This window comes from Stegodyphus dumicola, chromosome 4, assembly GCF_044657685.1.
Source record: "Stegodyphus dumicola isolate Sdum_Otavi_A_Nest chromosome 4, ASM4465768v1".
Taxonomy (NCBI): domain Eukaryota; kingdom Metazoa; phylum Arthropoda; class Arachnida; order Araneae; family Eresidae; genus Stegodyphus; species Stegodyphus dumicola.
The window spans coordinates 56062570-56076197 of record NC_140771.1 but is presented as its reverse complement, the minus strand read 5'-3'; the positions used below and the strand labels follow the sequence as shown (position 1 = coordinate 56076197).

Here is a 13628-nt window from a genome sequence, read left to right as displayed (position 1 = left end):
CATCTGTAATATGAAAATAGCCAATTCCCTTTATAACGAGCTCCACGAAGGCCTTCTTCCTCTTACGCAGGTAACTCTTGTGTGCTTTGTGTCAATTGACTTAACATACCCCACTGTACTTTTGTTTTCGCGTCGTCAAGAAAAGTTATACCTCTGCAAACATTTCACAGAAAGTTACATTTAAATATGCAAGACAACTAATGGTTTGCGTCCCACTGAACTCCTTCGCATTTACAGGCCTGATTAAAATGATATCCAGATCACCTCTTTTAGTTCGCAACAAATAATGTACTCTTTGCAGTTGAATAAAGATTCAGTCTACATATTGATTTCAGAATTAGTATATACTAATTTCAGAACTGGTTTATTATTGGTATAGAAAATGTTCGGAACTTGCTGTCATTCCAGTAACATCTGCAAAACGTACACATACAGAAAAAGTAATTTGAGAGTTTGGATGAGTATTACTGTTGGTGGCTGTTCAAAATTTAAAATTTTGCCTTGCCGTATTATGACTTCAATGGGGTGTAAAGCTTATATCCTTGATCAGTATCCTCACACAGTTCTTGCAAACACAGATCTTGATGATATTTTTATAGATGAGGAGGTTCGATTCTCACGCTCAGCACAGGGCTCGCATTCTTGGCTGATCTTTCGAATCGCAAACACTGATATTATGGAACTACCTACTTGAATCTCATCAAAGACGGAAGATGTTTAATTTCTCTTTATGATCATCTGCGAAACCTTTACGAACTAGGAATATTTTATTTTTGTGAATGAGTAGAGGTACTTCAAGCCACCATCGATTGTCTTATTCTTTCTGACTCTGCCGGGTGTGCTCTCAGCCGAGACCATTTCATATTGATAGCTCTCCAACAAAAGACATTCTCTTACCAAACATTCTATGTCTTGATTCCGCATTATTTTTTTTGCTGGCTGTTTCTTCTGCCTTTCCTCACGCTAATGTCTTTTATTATACTTTACCCTCTGAAAAACTTCAGTGAATTTCCATAATTCCACTTCTTTCTAACTTCTTTGGTTGCTAAGTTTCAGATATTTTTGCAAATATCGAAGCTGACGGTCTGTTACCGGCAACTCTCGCACACAGAAGTCATTTAATTGGTTAAAACTGTTGTTAGGTAAGTATTTAATATATTCTCATTTATTAGTGCAAATATACAATCAGAAGTAATCTCAACTAATAGAACGGAAAACAATGTTTTTGTTTGTGAACAGGGGTACACTTTAGACGTGCTTTGCGCTTTCAGTGGGTAAATTTTTCTTATCATCTGCCCGTCTAGCTATAAAATTATTTTCGTATTTCGTGGCTATCGCTCGTGTTTTCTAGATCTACAAAGTTTTTGAATACATAAAAGCAGGTGTTATTCTTTCTCTAAGTGAATTTGATATTGCAGACAAAATAAAAATTATTGTCAATTCACTTGTTTCCATTATTTATTTTTAGATACATCTGCAAGTAAGCTAAAGCAAAAGGTGCATAGCTGCATCTTCAATAACTTAAATCTTATATTTCAAAAGTCTCCACTTTATGGCGAAATGAGGTCACAGCAATTTTCTTTTATTTATTTATTTTTTCCCCCCTAACTATTGGCATCGCTGTTTTTCATTATACGCTGTATATCTTATATTTCTAATGAATAATTCTTAAACTAACGGGTTATTGCAACTTAAAATTACACTGGTGTGCAAAAATTAAGGACGAGACGGTTTTATCAATATAACTTTGCACAAAAGCTTTCCAAATCAACACATTTAATACCGTAAGATCCCCCAATACGTAAGGACATGAGTAATGTAAGCAACACATACTAAAAGAGAAATCAGAGGGATAAAAAGAAGCTTTATTGAAAAAGTAGCATGAAGCGCAGTGCGACTGAAGTCCGAAACATCCCTGTGATGTGTGTCCAGCAAGAAACATCCGGTCTTTAATAGGGGATATGATCTCCCCTGACTGCTAGACAGGTTTCACAGAGTCTGCCCATGCTGAGAATGAGGGTGTCTATGAGTTGTTGAGGCATTGCTGCCCATTCGTCTTGCAGCGCCAATCGAAGCTCCGGAATCGTTACTGGTGGTAAGGTACGAGCTTGCCAAGCGTCTGCCTAGAAGATCCCATACATGCTCGATGGGAATGAGATACGGAGATCGTGCCGGCCAATCCATACGTTCAATATCCTCACTCTCTAAGAGCTGTTCGGCAGCTACTGTGCGATGACATAGTGCATTGTCGTCCATGAAAAGGAACTGCGGACCCATAGCGCCTCTAAAAAGACGCACATATGGAAGAAGAATCTCGCTACAATAACGGGTCCCGTTGACTGAACCTGCTTCGAAGATGTGAAGGTCTGTACGACTACCAAGTATGATGCCTCCCCAAACGAGAACACCGCCACCTCCATACCTGTCCCTTTCAATGATGTTCGAGGGATGATTGCGGCTTCCCCGCTCTCTCCAGATGAGTATGCGATGAAAATTGCTACTACTGAATCTGCTCTCATCTGTAAAGAGTACTCGTCCCCATTCATTGTCTCTCCAATTCCGGTGTTCCCGGCACCACAGAGAACGCCTTCTCCGATGGGCAGGCGTTAGAGGTACACACCGTACAGGGCGTCGTGCAAACAGACCACCACCGTGCAGTCTTCTGGCCACGGTAAAACGCGATATCGGTCGTCTAGTCGCCTGTGTCGTATGTCTAGCGATTTCTCCCGCTGTCTGCCGCCTGTTTCTTCTGGCCTGTAAGGCAATATACCAGTCATCTGCGGGTGTGGTTCCTCGTGGACGACCACTACTAAACCCCCGGATAGCTGTTCCTGTAGTTTGAAATTGTCTCCAAAGTCGTGAAACGATGCTGTGAGCAATTCCGAACTCTGCAGCCACACTTGTCACACTGCGGCCTTCCTCCAACTTCCCAATGATTCGACCTCGGGTAAAAGCATCCAGATGTCGTCTAACAGATTGATTATTCGCCATTTCTCGCTGAGGCAGCAACTCGGTGGGATTTTAACTGCTATACGGCATGCAATCTCTTTGCCAGAAATACTGATCTTACACCGACAACATGCTTTATACTACTCAGACACTCCCCCATTACGTCTACCTGCATATCTGCGCATGTGCTACCGTACATCACCTTACTTAATCTCCTGATTGGTCTTTCTGTTCGCTCTGCTTCTTCGTTCAGCTGATAAGCTAATTTTTCGACTTTGTCCTTAATTTTTGCACACCAGTGTATTTCAGCTGTTGAAATAGACTTTTTTATAAATACTAAAATAACTTTAATTATACACTCTTCTTTTATTTGCAATCTCTAGATTGCAAATAAAAGTTTCCAGAATAAAGTTTCCAGAATAAAAGTTTCCAGAATGAGAAATTTTCTTTTTCTTTACTCCGCCCTCTTTTTTGAGGTGACATGATATTATGATATGATATGATAGTGTAACTTGTTATTCTATATTCTAGCTGCTGACAAATGGTAATTCCCAATTTACAGATTATAAAGAATTCTGCGAGTTTAATTTGCTTATGGAAATATTTTGCACTCTTTTGGACTTTGTGGACATTTGCATTCATACACTCTGTGATACTATTTATATATTAGCACTTAAAAGTATTTCATATTGTGCTTGAAATGATTATAGATAGGCTCAAATATAATAAAAAATATATTCAAATAAATTGTCGGTTGTTAAGTGCTTGAGATAAATTACTCATGAATCCAGCGTTTAAAGAGTATAAACATAAAAAAAAAAAAAAAAAAAAAAAAACTACGCCGGAGCAGATAACATATTTCAAGCTCTTGTGACAATTTACTTAATAGCCATTTTCATCCTTTCTTCCGAATTTGTAATGCAATTGAATCAGGAAGTTGGCTGACACCGGGTTTGGAATTGATGTCAATAGTATAACAACTGACATGTAAAATGGGATAAAACTAGTCGCATGTCTTAAAAGCTGAATCAAGGATGCTCGTTTGCTCTTTCACCGATATGGTAATTTTCCTTTTCCTTTCTTTTAAAACTCACTGCCCTTGGAGGAAATTCTGAACAGCGGCTTGAACGTCGCGGAATTTATATTCGCAGTGGAGTTTGGAAGTATCTGTTTCTCTCAGCCATTAATTCAAAATAGCATTCGAAATACTTTGAAGAATATTCCCGTCGTTCCATAACATTATCTTTAAGAAAGTGTTGCAGTAACTTATACATCTTGTAAAACAACTTCTTGTGTGTTAAAAGTAGGCAGACAGGTGTTTCAAATTGGCCAAAGCATTAGAATCAGGATGAAAACAATTAGGGAAGGAATATTTTTAAATGCCAGTCGTCAGAAATATCAGCATTCCCTACCAAGAGTCTTTCTCCTCATATTCTGTTATAGCAAAACTACGAACTATATATGGCGGTCAACCCAATAACTGTATAGATAAATTACGAAACCAACGTTTTCAAGTGGATTTTGAGTTCCAGAAATTTCAAATTTCCTGACTGTTTTCTTTTATAATATTGTTAATTTTTTATAGATAATTATGAGTTAAGCAAAGATGTCAAATTCCGCATACAGGATTTCCTCTTCTCTATAATCACGCAGATAAAGTTTGGCTTTTGGAGTTTAAACTCGGTAGCTGCATAGGTAAATTTCGTAACAAAAGTTTGTGAGTGGTTTATGTCTTGTCCTGTTATCAATCTTGCTAATTTTTTATTCTTTTGGTTCACTTGATTCCTTTGGTTTTCTAAGAAATATATTTTTAATAAATTACTTCCCTTCCACTGGAATGTTTATTCGATTTACAGTTACTGAATATTTTTATTCTCTAGCAGTTTCGAGATTTGGAGTTAGAATAAATTGCGCATATTCTCTAGTTCTAACTTTCATTCTGAATGAAAAATTTAGCTTCATTTATATGCGCAAAAAATCGTCTCACTTTTAGAATAAGAACAGTTTTGTCTAACGACATTATAAATAGGATTGGTCAGATTAGATTATTTGAATTCGGCAAAGCTCTTGAGGGCTATTTACCTAAGGGGTGGGATGACTTCGTGGAAAGCTTTCTAATTGAAATTGGCTTGCCTTCACTTTACACATGGGAAAAACTACGAAAACCATCCATGCAGTCAGTCCGTTCGCCTCAGTTCGAATCAGAGACGAACTATTAGTATTCAGTAACCTGTAACCATTCTGCACCAGTGGGGTGTCTTGCAGATAGAAAATAGCAGAATATAATTGTGGAGTTAAGTTTCGAGGATTGAAGAGGACCGCGGATTGAAGAGTACCGCCAGTAAATAGTTTCAAGATCACTATAAGCATCGATGGTTATATGGTATGTCCCAAAATGAATAAGCACTTCTCAAGTAGTTTTTATATTTATGTATTTTATGAACAATAACTATCTGTGCATACAAATGCAATTTAGATTTATATGTGATTCACATAATAATAACACTTAAAAAACTTCTCTCTCTCAAAGCTATGATCAATTAATAATGAAAATCTGCAGTCATCATAAAAAAGGTGCAGCGCCCACTACATTTTTTCCACGAGGTCCTTTCTAAAAAACATTTTCAAATTATTTCGGAAGTTGAACTTAAAATATCTTAAAAGCTTTCTTTAATTTTAATCGCATGCATTTTTTTCAATTTTTATATTAAGAAAATCTTTTTAGTTATTCAAAAAATCATTTTATACGTTCAAAAAGAAAAGGAAAACACCTTTTGTGGGAATGGAATTTATGTAGAAGTTTAATATGGCTTTAGGTTGAACAATAGGTAATCTATCTATAGAACGACAGGGAAAGGGCTTGAATTTTAGCGCGAGGTTTACTTATTTTTAGTGCAGAGTTTGGTTACACTCAAAGTGGCTTATACTGTATGAACACTATGTTAACAAAGTAGGATGACGATTAGAGAGCATTAAAAAGAAAATTTTTTGAAAAGGATACATTATAAGGAGTTATTGCCTCCTCCGCACGTGTTCTCGTTGTGTAGTATAAGCGGTTAGCACGCAAATGTTTCGAGCTCCGACGCAGATAAAATTAATTTTTTATGATTTATGAAAACTAATAATTTTTTAACATCATGTCGTATATAATTGCTCAATATAAAGCTCTGAAACTGTGCCCTATCTATGCGGTTGGCAAGATTCGTTTGTGTATTCGCAACGTAAACAGCGCAGCTTGTTGACCATTATATTGCAGTGCAGTATTTTGAAGGAATTGTTTTCATTTACATCACTGAGGAACGGTTGCTGAATAAGCAGTAGCCTTCAGTCAAATGTGTAATAAAAGCAGTTATATTCAAGTAATGGAGTAGAATTACATCATACGAATGAGATAAGGTAATAACACATTTACTTCCACAGTGTATTCTTCATATCGTAAAGGTTAAAAGTGCCGAGCCGAAATATTTATTCCAATCTAATATTTTTACTTTAATGTTTCAGCTGTTATATTATTTTGACGAATGTAATTTTTTTGGAGGGGGAAACGGAATTAATACATTTAATTTTTTTTATTTTATCATGTATCCCATTTAAAATAAAAAATACTTCTAATAAATATATTTGTTTGATAATGAATTACTAGTGTGTAAATGTTTTGTCCTGTTAATTGTAAAGTTCGTCTGTTATGGGGCTGTATGGAAATCATTTAGTATATATATGTGTATTAATCGAAATCTATGAATATTTTCATTATTCTGCATCTTGATTTCACATAGGAAAATTTAAACGTTGGGCACACAGATACTCTTAACTTATTTCATGAAAGCTCCCATAATACTGAACAAAGTTACATAAATGCAGTTTTATGAAAAGGAAGGAAAAAAGGAAGTTAAGCCAAGATATTAAAAGAAAAGAATAGCAATTAAACTTTTGTGATTTCTTCTTTTCCTGTGAAATTAAAATTTAGCTTATTTATTTATTATTTCTCTTGCTGTGTTAAAGTTAAGTGTTAATATAACGCCACAGTTTGTTAAGTCGTGTAGTCGAAAATCATCTAAAAACAAGAGCTCTCATTTCCTAAATTTGCATACAATATAATGTAGTCACTTGTTTTCATTCTAACGCATATTTTTACCTTTAAAGTAGCGAACAATAAAGAAAAATCACCCGTCAGAGACTATAAGGTTTGTTTGCAGTAGGAGATGTCAAAAATCAGCTGTGCCGAGAATTAAGCTATGGCTGTTAATTGGATGCGCTGACTTAACTACATCGCAACGGTACTCATGGCTGTGATGCCTTAATTCCTAACACATCTGCAATATTTGGAGGTGATCGATTTAACGGTTCACTGACTGAATGTGATTTGTTTCCACTACTTCGGTTTCACCAGATTTCGGCCAAACGCAGTTTTATTGTACCGCGATGGTAAGAAACACAGCTACAACTGCAGCCATGATGATAGCCATATCAGTCTGATTTCTACTAGCGTTTAAACAAAGCTGCGCGTCTTTTCCTTTTCAGCTGTGCTCACACGGAAGGAGTATTGCAGATTTCCCAGTAATATTTTAACTAATCTGCATTTTGATGAGAGGTAAAAAGAACATGGAAATACAGCCAAAAATAATAAGGTCATAGGATTAATTAACATGACAATTTGTAAGGTTGTAATTAAGTTCATACTTACATTTAAGTCGCACAACCTTACTAGACAAGTAACGAGTTATCGTTATGTCTGAAATAGTATGACAAAGACTTGTAATGGTTTAAATAAACTTTTTATTAAACTGAATTTTTAACAGAAAAAGCACTGTTTGTGCTTATATAAAGCAGTGCTTGTGGCGATGTAATTTAAACAATAAGAGACACTTTAATTTAAAAGTTAATATAAGCAGTCTAAGACTACACTGGAAATAAAATAAACCATAAGCTGGTTTAACTTAAGCAGTGAGTAGGTTTAAAGCAATCGGCCAAGGAATGCGAAAATCGGGATAGTATCTTTTAAACAGAACTGGCAAAAGTGTAACAGATCTACGCGAGTGCCAGAAGCCCTCTGTTTCTAAGATTCAAAAACCTTCAATTTAAATACACTAAAAGCTCATTTGCATTTTGGTGAACAATACAGAAAGAAAAAGTTAAAGTAAAGGAGAAAATCATAATAACCGAATAATTAACATAAGAACTTTTCCACACCAGAATTTAAATAATCGCGGCGAAGGCCTTTAACGGCTAAGATTTTAAATTTTAAATCTAACAACATTATCTTACTTTTAAAATCATTCAGTTAAATGTCTAATTTATACAAAAACTTCTTTTGATACAAAATAACACCTTCATCTTTCAGTTCCCATCTTATGCCCTTTGAGAAACCTGAAAGGAAAATTAGTTGAGCCATAGAAATATTAAAGTTTACACGTTTTAGGTTGCCATTCACAATTTAACAAAACATTTAACACATACGCTTTTTCTAAATTCAATTCTCGCCCCTCGATATTCACCTTGTACCGGGTGTAAGTGTGAAATGTTCAACAACTACCTATTAAACGTTCACAAGTGGCCCAGCAGTAAAGTCGCGAAAAGGTTGGGGTTCGAATTTCGGCCAACGGGCTGACTGCATGGGCGCTTTAATGGTTTTCCACCTGTGTAATGTGTATAAGAGCCAGTTTCCCTCAGAAAGTCCTCCCCGAACGCATCCCTTCCCTTAGGCAGATAGCAGTCGAGTGCTTTGACATAACCAGCTAAACCAAACCAAACCTACCTACTAATCAAATTCCTACAAGATTAACAGCTTACACACATTAGATCTCAAGGATATCTTATTTCAAGAATCTGTACCTAAAGACCTAAGCTGAAACTTCATTTAACCTCAAAAGTGTTGGCTGGAGAACCTAACTTTTAAATAAGTATGCTAGCTTTTACTTTAAATTTACAACGCACATAATCAAGACACATATACATACCTTTCTTGACACATTTAAAATAACATACTTCATGGATATAAAACTTCATTCACATATTATACTTGAAAGGATTACTCAGTTTGAAATTAACATCATACGTACAGTAGCTGCTGGCATTTACTTTGCAATCGCGCCAGAATTTTACTCATTAGAGATTTTTGGATTAAAGTCACAGAACCGTGTTTAACACACAAAGTAAAAATTCTTCAAGATAGCTGGATGCATTAAACTAAAGAGCTTCTTTGCTGAATAAAACTAGAACATCCTCGCTTGAGGCAAAGCTCAACATATAGTAGCAACTGTAGCATTAAGGCATAAAATAAACCGAATGTTTAAAGAAATAAAATAAGTTTCAGCTTCTCCTTTGCTTCTAGGTAATTCTTCCGTCCGTATTTGAAGAAAATAAGAACATATTAACATATCCTAATCCTTACAATTTTTTCAAAAAATTAAAAGTATAAAAAACTAAAAATCACTCCCATTAATTTCTAAGGAAATTCCACTTCACAATTTGGAATCCATGTTAACAACATTCACTTTACAGAGGAATAAAAAGAGTGAAGGAAATTGGTTGTTGAAGAAAAAGATTTTCTAGGAACTCTCAAAACATAAATTTGATTAAAGCATAAAAACCAGTTCTACGAAAATTATGTTTATAACAAAAGGTAAAAAATATAAGATTACGGAAAGCTATATATATTAACAATATCATAAAATTTCATTTGTTTTTTCAAAAACGACTTTATTGGATAAACGCTGCAAATAATTCTGCAGTGTTACTAAAGGAACTCATTGTAACTGTGATGGTATGGACTTCTTAAGTAAGAGTTACATGTGAAATCTTAGTGAAGTATAGGAACAATGTTTGTTAAAGTTACAGATGCTTTAAGTGCAACGTTATAGAAAGTAACTACGCAAACGAAACGTATTTTGTATTATATTACTAATGTTGTAAGCATTTATTTAGTTTCCTAGTAGTGTTTTTCGCTACAGTCCGAAGCTAGTCACCAGTTTCAATTGTAAACCTACTTCCTGATAAGCTATCGGGTTCAAATTTTGTACACACATTGTTTGTGGAGGAAAATGCAATGTGGTGACACACTATTTTAAAATTCGATTTAGATATTTTTTAACTCAATGTTTAAAATGTTTTGCACATACCTTTATTTAAAAAACATTCTATTAAATACCAGAAATTTTATGTTGGCACCATCTGATATAACGAAAAAAAAATCTTTTAAACGAAGTTTGTATCACATTTTTAACATTACTTTTGATTTTTTGGTAAATTTTCGAAAATCTCTGGTGTTTTTCCAGACTATCATTTGAGGTTACAAATCCAACATCAAAAATTGTATAAATTACAAAATTTTGAAACTTCCACAAATTTCGTTTCGCCCGGTTTTAAAACAAGAATGACAAAAAGAAATTAACTGGGCAATTTTCTACAATTTTCATTAAAATATAAGCTAAAATGTGAAACGGAAGGCCTTCTTCAATCGGTACTGCTAAGAACCATAGTTTCAATGTTATGATGTTACTGTGTAATAATGAAATCTATCGCTTAATTTTAATTTTTTTCTATTTCATAAATTTAATATATATTTATTAACATTATATTTTAAGAGTTGATTCGCTTAATTTTATTTTGGTAAGTAATATCATATTTTTATTATGGAATTTTCAAATTCTAACATCCCAAATTATATCTCTGTTAAAGATTTAAGATATCCAAAGTTATGAAAGAAACTCTTCTCCAACTTTTAGAAACAAGAATCATATGAAATATTAATTACGTGGCTTTCTGGAAATAATTTTTAAAAAACTAGTCGCATTTTTATAAGGTTTTACCTAATTTGCTCATAGTTTTGTCATTACGGTCGAAATTTTGGCATTTATTTTTAAACTGTTCCCTGATAAATTATCAAACTCACATTTTGCACACATACACACACACTGTTGACGACAATATCTTCTAGCAGAGAGATTTTTTTCAAAATTTTACAATCGTTTTCTTAAATTTCATGTTGAAACGATTTTCGCGTGTATCTTAGTTCGATAAGCACAATAAAAGTCTCAGAATTTTGTTATTTGAAAAGTGCTATTGCTACCGTATAGAAAAGAAGAACTTTCAAATAAAGTTGATACGAGATTTTTAACGCAATCCCGACATTTTTTGACAAAAACGGAGAATTTTTCGATCCTTTGAAGCAACAAAATTGTTAAAAATAAAGCAGTGATTATCCGTAGTTGAAAAAGGAATGAAATGTTAAGTTGAATAATCTGATCGATAACATATCATTAAGACTATTAATTACGTGAGCATGAAAAGAAAAAGTTCTTATGAAATATACTTTTATTGAAAATCCATAAAATAATTAATTAAATAAAAAGAGAATCAGACAGTTTAATGTTAAGAAAAGATTAAATAATCATCTTTACAAAATTCATCTACATTTACACATCACGAATAATATGATGTTACTTTATTCGTTATTTTGGCATTTATTTTTAAACTGTCCCCTGATATGCACACACACACACACACACACACAGACTGTTGACGAGAATATCTTCTAGTAGAGAGATTTTTTTCTAAATTTTACTATCGGTTTTTTAAATTTCATGTTGAAACGATTTTCGCGTGTATCTTCGTTCGAGAAGCACAATAAAACTCTCAGAATTTTGCTATTTGAAAATTGCTATTGCTACCGTATAGGACACATGGGAAAGACCAGGGAAATGCCCATGCAGCTAGCCCGTTTGCAGAATTCGAACCCCGGATCGAACTACCAGTGTTCAGCGACTTTACCGCTCGGAACACGTTACACATGGGAGACCATATTCCTGAGCTATATAATTATTTCCTTTTATCCCGGAAAATGATATAACTTCCCAGGAAAGTTTTGCCAAATCCCGAGAAGAGAGAAAAAGAAAGAAAGAAAAAAAAAAAAAAAGAATAGACAAATTATAAGATGTTTTCAAGACCCAATATGAAAAATGTGTGATGTTGAGAGCGTCCACTTTTTGTTTGGTTTCCTTCTCAGCATTTCCTAAAATACTAGCAAGGAAGTAAATAAAGCCTCCAACACAAACAAAACATCGGTGCTGTGTCTGTTTCCCAAAAGTGAAGTATACTGAAGCCGTTATTTTAACAAGATGGTTAAAGTTGCCGTCTTCAACTTCCCCGGTATAGACATTCAAGTACTATGCACACTGAAAATTTATTAGGAATGCTGTTGCTCGAAAGTTACCTGAACTATCTTCCACAAACGTTATGTGGATAGTTTAATACAAAAGAGCACTACTGTTTATAAACAGCCTTTTCCTGGAGTTCTGCATTTATACAAGAACTTGAAACAAACCCTCGAAGATCTTAAGAAAAATACCCGAAAAATATCATTTTCTCTGCAGCATGTTAATCTTATTTTCCACTTAATAATTAATTTTTAAACCTAATTATTTTCAGATTTCTCTTTTCAGTTTGATACACGATAACTGTATATCCCTTTCAAAGATATGCTTACATGTAATGCACAGAAATAACAGGAGCTGCTTGATATATTGATCATAAATATGATTGGGGCATCAGTATCAATGAGAATGCAAGGCGACGATCCAGTGCCTCATTTTTGACTGAAGACAGAAAAAAAGAAAAAAATTAACTTCTCTTTGTGATTTTGAATTTTTAAACCTAGAGTTAAAAATGTTGCACAGTTTAAATATCATCGTAGATTTTAGAAGGCTCCCTGGTGGCCTGAAGCATACACCTCGTTTATTCTTTTGTAAGTTAAGACCTTCGTAGAATTAGTAAAATCGCTGTTATATCTTGTTCGTCGTTGGCAAATCTTTGATCACATAGACACACACTCCTTCGCACTTTATAAAACAACTACCCTCGGATTCTTTCGAATCATTTCGCCAACCTCTTCTTCTATGATAAACGTTGATAGCCTTCTTTGTCAGTCACCATCAGTCAAATATGTGTGGCTATGTTCGAAATGCTGACACCTTTGTATAATAGATGGATATGGCCTTCCCTTTTTCTGTAATTGTCCGATGAATCTAAGTATCAAGCTAAAAGCTATCGTTTCATTCTGGAATAAGTTCCTAATCAATGCACCATTTTCTGTCACTCTATTATACGCCTTTTATGCCACTGCAATGAATTTATTTTCGTAGGATGCCTGAATTTGAACTTTATTTTATGCATATGAGCATATGAGCAGTCGATCGGTCATGCCATTGCTAGAGAAAAGTAAAAAAAAAAAAAAAAAAAAAAATTCCTCTTCTTTTTTATTCCTGATATTCTTTCCCCACTTACATGTACTTTTACAGATTTTAAATTATTTTCTGGAAATAGCATTCTTTGCCCTTTGCCCTCAAAGATATACTCTTAATACAGAATACGACAAAAGCTGGAAATGATTCATATTTATTTAGAGAAACAATACACGAATGAAAGCTTACCCAATAAGAGGTCTTTCGCATGAAGGCTGCTTCTTCTGTACAATCTTGAACTTTTTAGTGAATGAGGAATGGCAATAGTATTCTGCCATGTCGCGAAGATGAACAATCCAAAGGATAGGCATATTAGACGATTCATCCGCGACAAATATATGGGTCAACCGGCTTTCAGTATTCCTTTGAAGGAAACCTAATATGATAGAATGTCATGTAATTAGGTATGTCGTTAATTTTTCGTTTTAGGAATAATTTACA

General features: G+C 34.3%; 1 protein-coding gene across 5 annotated transcripts in view; it reads right to left on the bottom strand.

Annotated features, from left to right (window-relative positions):
- LOC118188716 (Na(+)/H(+) exchanger protein 7-like) overlaps nt 1-13628 on the bottom strand; it is a 329360-nt gene that overhangs the window by 157795 nt on the left and 157937 nt on the right. For all 5 annotated transcript variants that reach the window (XM_085814914.1, XM_085814916.1, XM_085814918.1 and 2 more), the window contains exon 2: nt 13377-13563. In XM_085814914.1, the coding sequence (XP_085671040.1) occupies nt 13377-13512 (136 nt within the window). In that variant the 5' untranslated portion in view covers nt 13513-13563. The remainder of the gene's footprint in view (nt 1-13376; nt 13564-13628) is intronic.